Source organism: Pelecanus crispus, chromosome 3 (genome assembly GCF_030463565.1).
Source record: "Pelecanus crispus isolate bPelCri1 chromosome 3, bPelCri1.pri, whole genome shotgun sequence".
Taxonomy (NCBI): domain Eukaryota; kingdom Metazoa; phylum Chordata; class Aves; order Pelecaniformes; family Pelecanidae; genus Pelecanus; species Pelecanus crispus.
Genome location: NC_134645.1, coordinates 48,004,199 through 48,010,198, shown reverse-complemented (window position 1 = coordinate 48,010,198; position 6,000 = coordinate 48,004,199). Strand labels below are relative to the sequence as shown.

The following is a 6,000-nucleotide window of genomic DNA, read 5'->3' as shown; positions in this document are numbered from 1 at the left end:
AAGCCTTGTAGCTCCCCTCCTCTCACCAGATACGTCAAATATTCTCTTTAGAATTGCAGATTCTAAACAGCAGCACAGGTATCTTCCAGGACGAACGTTCATTTTTGGTTCACAGATCTTGGAACTGGAAGTGAGTTGATGGCTATCTATTAACTATATACATTTCTACCATTTTTCTTGTCAAAACTGATATAAATAGAATGGATTGTTTCAGGTCAGAAAATAAGTTGAAAAGCAACATTTTTATTTAACTGTATTTCTGTTTTATAAATCCAATTAAATTTGAAATTAACAGCCTGTATATTTAAGCCCAAACAGGCAATAACCTATTACAGTCATCTAAATAAAAAGCTGCGTTAGGTCTTCCTCAAATTTTAATGATTACATTAGATATGGAAGCATGATGAAAAGACTTTTGATTTTTGAAGACTAACAAACTAAGACTGACAAATACTCTATTTCATGATACTACACACTGCAGCTAATAGGAAAATGAATTACAACCTATACACTACAGTCATCTTCAGAACATTCATCTTTCCATATCAAGAATTTGCCCCCTGCTGCGGCGGCCTCCTGTTTTCTGGCTTGATTGCCTTCAAGTTGCATTAGCAGCTCTGGGAGAACATCTTTATTGTTTCAACTGTTTCATTCCATTTTGAATGAGCAGGAGGGTACGGCCTTTTTTCTCCTCTTCTGATGTACACGCACATGACGAAAGTGAAGAGCTCAGAAACGACGGGACAGAATTATGTTCCTATAGGTATCTGGGCGGGTGCTGAAATAAATACAGGAAGAGACCAGAGCACCGTCCTCACCTCCTCTTAAACCTCATTAAGGCAATTCCACAGCATGTTTGTGTCCAAACCACCTTTGGGCATGCAGGTACCTAGACCATACCTGTTCAAAACAAATCCTGCCGGGTAACTAATCATGCTTAATATTTTCTCCCTTACCTACTTTAAATCTGAAACACTGTCATTTTTCTCACCTATGCAGCTGAAAAATTGGGTTTACACGTTCTAACTTCCCGATCCTGACGGATCAAACGTCGCCTGAGAGAGAGCACGACGAAGGCATCACCCCGGAAGAGAACCGAGCTCGTACGGACAGACACACGGACGCCCCCCACCCACGTCAGCCGCTCGCGCTGCTCCTGGCGCCGCACCCGCGGCAACAGGGAGCCCGCCTCTGCCACGAGGCCCCGCCCCAACGGCCGGGCTGCTGCTGCGCCTGCGCGGCGCCGCCTCCTCCCGGCGTGCCCGGCGACGGCGTCATGGCGGCTCCCTGCGGCCGGTTCCTGCACATGGGCTGAGGGGACGCCGGCAGCGCCTGGCAGCCCAGGGGTCGTGAGGCGGCAGCGGTGGGGAGCGGGAGCGGAGCGGGGGCGGCGGGACCATGCTGGCCCTGGAGCGCTCCCTGCTGAGGGGCTTCCTCAGCGCGGCGGAGTCTCTGGAGTGGAAGCAGGGCGAAGTCGCGGCGGCAGGTGAGGGGAGGTCCCGGCCCGGCGCGGGGGAAATGCCCGGCCGTTGCCGTGGGTATCCGGAGCCACCAACGTCTCCGCCGGCCCCGGGCCGAGCCGGGGCCGTGGCTGGCGGCTCCCTTCGCCCGCGTCTGCTGCGGGGGCTGTCGTGTCCCCCGCCTCCCGCCCTTTCTGCTCCTTGCCGGCTCCGGGCGGGGGGCTCCTGCCGGCGCCGCGGGGCGGGGGAGGCCCCTTGGGCTCGCCAGCCTGCAGGAGCGCCGGCGGCACTGCCGGCGGGGCTGAGGCGAGAGGCGCGGCCGCCGCGGCCGGGCTCCCCTCAGAGTTTCTCGGCCGCTACCTGCCGGTCCCACGGGGCGTCAGGTGGAGAGGCTGCGGCTGCAGCGGTCCCTGCCCTGCGCCCGGGGGCCGGCCGACGCCCCGCCGCCCACTTCGTGTCGGCACTCCGGTGGCTTTTCATCACGGTGCTTCCTTCGACTGCCTCATGAGCCGCGAGTGAAAGACTACCTGTCTGTCTGAATTTGGCAGTGGTGCGAAACTCGCTCTTGTCGGGCAACATGAGGAGAAAAAGTCTGGCATGAACTGTTTGTTCTATAAGTCTGTCATGAGCTATCTGTTCTATATTTTATTAGGTATTTAGTCATAGTTGCTTGAGGGAACAATGGAAAGTAGTCTCTTGAGGGGACTTGATGAGATTGTTACTGACCCAGCTTTTCTGTAGGGGAACGCAGCAGCTTTTAAAATGTAACATTTGTCATGAAAAGGTACGTCCATATTTTAGGCTAGAAATACAATTGAGCTCAAGTTATGTGCCATGCTGTTTAACACATTTAGGGGCTGTAGCATATCGAAAGCCTCATTTATCCTTACCCAAGCACTTACTGAATTTTTGGGAAAAAACTGTATGGAGCTACTCAGCTCTATTTCCTTATGTTACTTCTTATTTGACCTTCGTCATTGTACTGTCCAGGAATGTTACGTGATGTGACTGACAGCTGTCAGGTCTGCCTTACTTTTCACTGAGAGTTATGTATGCTGTTTTTGGTGTGGGTTTGTTTGTTTGGTGTTTTTTTTTAGTTTTGGTTTGTTTTTTTTAAGTAGTGCTCTGCCATAAGATGTGGGGAAGACTGTTGTTGAAGAAAGGTATCTTGCAGTAGAGATAGAAAATGGTGGGGTTTGCAATGATTCTTAGTTGTCACTTATACAGGTGCTTCCTATTGATGATCCTGGAACTAAATTTAAAGCCTGTGACCCTGAATTTGTATCATGTCTTATAAGAAGCTAAACGCAGGATCAAAACCAGATTTTATGTGCTTACAGTTATGTTACAGTGTTACTGGAAAGAGAAAACCTCAATATTCTTCATTAGTGTCCTCACAGCCAATAGTTATTCTACAAACTACAGCATTGCCTGTCTGGGCAACTGTAATCCAATATAAACAAGTTGTCATTTGGTGAAAGAGTCTCCCCAAAGCATAGATTGGAGAATTTTTTTTATTATTTCTGTTCTCTGTGAGAGTATGATGTCAGCAGGGCTGCAGAACTGTTACAATTCTTTTGCATGTGCCCTTCCAGGTACAGCTTAAAGTGTTTTTTAAATCATCTAATAAATGATCTCTTATATAATTTGGTCAATCATTGTTGTAAAGAACAAAAGTAAATTGTGGTCAACAGCTTGGTCCAGAGATACTAGAATGAATGTATCTCTAACACCCATTCCTACCAAGTCATCCATCACTGCTGTTGAAGTTGGTTCGGTACTTGGTCTTCCCGTATGTCTGAGATTTAGAATACTTGTTTTAGCTGGGTGAGCTTCGGGTTGGTATTTGGTTCGCTTCCTTGCACAGCTTCTGCTTCTGTGGATCTATACCTGTGCTAGCATTAAATTGGCTAGCTCAGGTACTAATGTTAGTGTAGCTATGGTAACACTGAGTGCACAGGAGCTGCAATCCCAACTGGAATCACAGATTAATATGAAGGCACCTATCCTATGCATTTCCTCAGCTGCACCATTACCAGCATCTGCATCAGCTAGTTTAAAAACAGTTAGTACATCTACATGAGTTGCAGCCACAGCTGAAGTGTAGACAGATACTGATTTTGCTCAACAATAGAAGGTTTTAATGTGGTGAAGTTGTTCTAACAGCTGCTGGATTGATTGCACTGTAGCATATCTGAAGAAAAAAGGGAAGATACCTTTTGTGAACAAAGTTGTAGCCTGGGTCAAGAGCTTGGTAGGTTTGAAGCTTATTAGGAATTAAGTGTGTGGCGCTTCATGACTTCTGTTTGTCTTGAAAGGCTTCAGTGGAGAAACATTCATGGATCCAAATCCACCTTAGTAGTTACTCCTAAGAATTTGACTCCATATGCAAACTTCTAACTGAGATAGTAAGCTTATCATAGGAAAATAATCCTTTTATAAGATAAAATCATATTGCCCATTCTTTGTGAATATTCTAAGCATTTAAAGGAAGGACTGAGTAGTTTCTGCACTTTTACATGAGCATTTATTCACTGAACTCTTGCAAGTATTGAACGATTTTTATTTGTCATGTTTCCCCTAAAAGGGTTCTCTAGGCCATGAACTTACTGTCCTATCTATAGGATTTTACTGTAACACACTCATGTAAAATGTTTTGGAGGAAGAAAACCTTCTTGTGATAATTGAAGTTGACTTCAATAACTGTAGTGTACATATATGAAAGGCCATTCACATATTTCCCCTGAAATTTCAGTGCAAGTTTGCGTTTTACGTTCATTTGGCAGTTTGCATTTCACTGTAACATTAATACAAGTTCTGTAAAATTTCTTTTGAATAAAGTGATGTCTGCTACTGCTGTTCTTTAGTTTCAACGCAACTGCACTTTTCCTGCAATGTAGATGAAGATTTGTTCCTTGAAAGGGGAGTGGTATATGTTTTGGTTTGAATAGGTCTTGTAAGATGAAGCTGTTTCAAAGTTGACACTAATTTCTCTTTTCTCTTTTCTTTTTTTCTTTTTTTTCTTTTTTTTTTTTTTTCCCCCTCCAGAAAGTGGATCACTATTGCAGTTGATTTTTGATGGGAAATACGAGGCAATATTTTCAAATTCAGCCATCCAGAATGTTTTCAGTGCATCTTCTGTGACAGAGGAGAATATTGACAGTTACTTGGAGAAACAGATCCTAGCATACCTGGACTGTTCTGCAGAGGTTGATAACACGGAAAGGTGGAAATTACCATTTATTATACGGAAGATTAATAGAAGCCATGTTTGATGTTTACAAAAAGCATTTTTTTATTTTATAATATGTGACATGGGGCCTCCAAAATTCTTGTTCTAACAGAAAAACAGAAAACAGATTTCTTGGGTTGTTCCCCCCACTCCCTGGGGCATCTATTCATTATCATTGTTTCTTTCATTGGGTAGTATTGTGACATGAGGGTTTGTTGAAAACACTAGCTTTATTAACAGTGATTACCTCTGAAGCTGCTGGTGTAAAGAAGCCAACAAATGTAAATTCATGTTGCCATGTATCATCAAACAATTTTATTAGCAGTTTTCTCTCTGAAACGTTGCATTACATTTATGTCGCTAATTGAAGTACCATGTAATGTTACTGTCCAAGCAATGCCTATATTTCTGATTCATACTAAGGTTGTTCTACTCTTAATGTAAAATGAGTAAGGTATTACTTATGGATGCCATTCATCGATTAATTATTTTCTTCACAAGACTTTCTCCAGTAGATTCTCTCTAATTGTACTGCATATGCTAATGCTTGCTGTTAACGAGGTCTGACTTTTTACAGTTTGCTACATAAATAATGAACAGACTGAAGTCTATCACACTAGGGATAGTAGAAGCAGAAAGCTATATATGTGTGTGTTTATGTGTATATATCTGTGCTTATTTTAAAAGGTGAGGGTTTGCTGAAAGAATAGCAAAAGGTAAGAAAAGATAAAGGTAAAAAGAAAGTAAGATGAAGGTAATGTATTGCCAATAAGTGTGGCTGAGTACAAATGCTTGTGTTTTGGTATGACAGACATAAAAACAAGAGGTTTTGCTAAAATACCAGAGAGAAACAAGTAGTTGGCACCTCTAATATTGAGCTGAGATTTGTTAGGGATCATAGTGTGTCAAAAGCTTATCTTCTAGTGTGGTAGACAATATGATGTGCTCCTGTTTTCTGAGTTGGAATGTTCAGAGGTTGTTCCCGTGCGGTTTTGTCTCTAGCTGTGTTTTTCTTTTTTTTTCCCTCCTTCTTTCTTACTTTGTGCTGTTGCTGTTAAATATTAGCTGGAGTTTAGATGGTAACATAGTCTAGATAAATTTTTCAATATTGCTAGATTCTGTCACCTTGTGATAGTTTATTCTGAATAATGTGGCAAGGAAAGAAAGGATTGGTCACGGCTTGAAACAGACCTAATCCTGATCTTAATCATTGCTTGAAATACGTGTTGCTGCTTGAAATATGTGTTGCTGCCTTTATGAACCATTCAGCTTAAAGATAATCATAATCTGTATCATGCACTCACTAAT

The 6,000-nt window shown here is 43.1% G+C and overlaps 1 protein-coding gene across 1 annotated transcript in view; it reads left to right on the top strand.

Moving 5' to 3' along the window:
* Positions 1–1,398: 1,398 nt before the first annotated feature.
* The window catches only part of TTC27 (tetratricopeptide repeat domain 27), a 134,707-nt gene continuing 130,105 nt past the window's right edge, over positions 1,399–6,000 (top strand). The window contains exons 1-2 of the mRNA XM_075708062.1: positions 1,399–1,486; positions 4,509–4,686. Of these exons, the coding sequence (XP_075564177.1) occupies positions 1,399–1,486; positions 4,509–4,686 (266 nt within the window). The remainder of the gene's footprint in view (positions 1,487–4,508; positions 4,687–6,000) is intronic.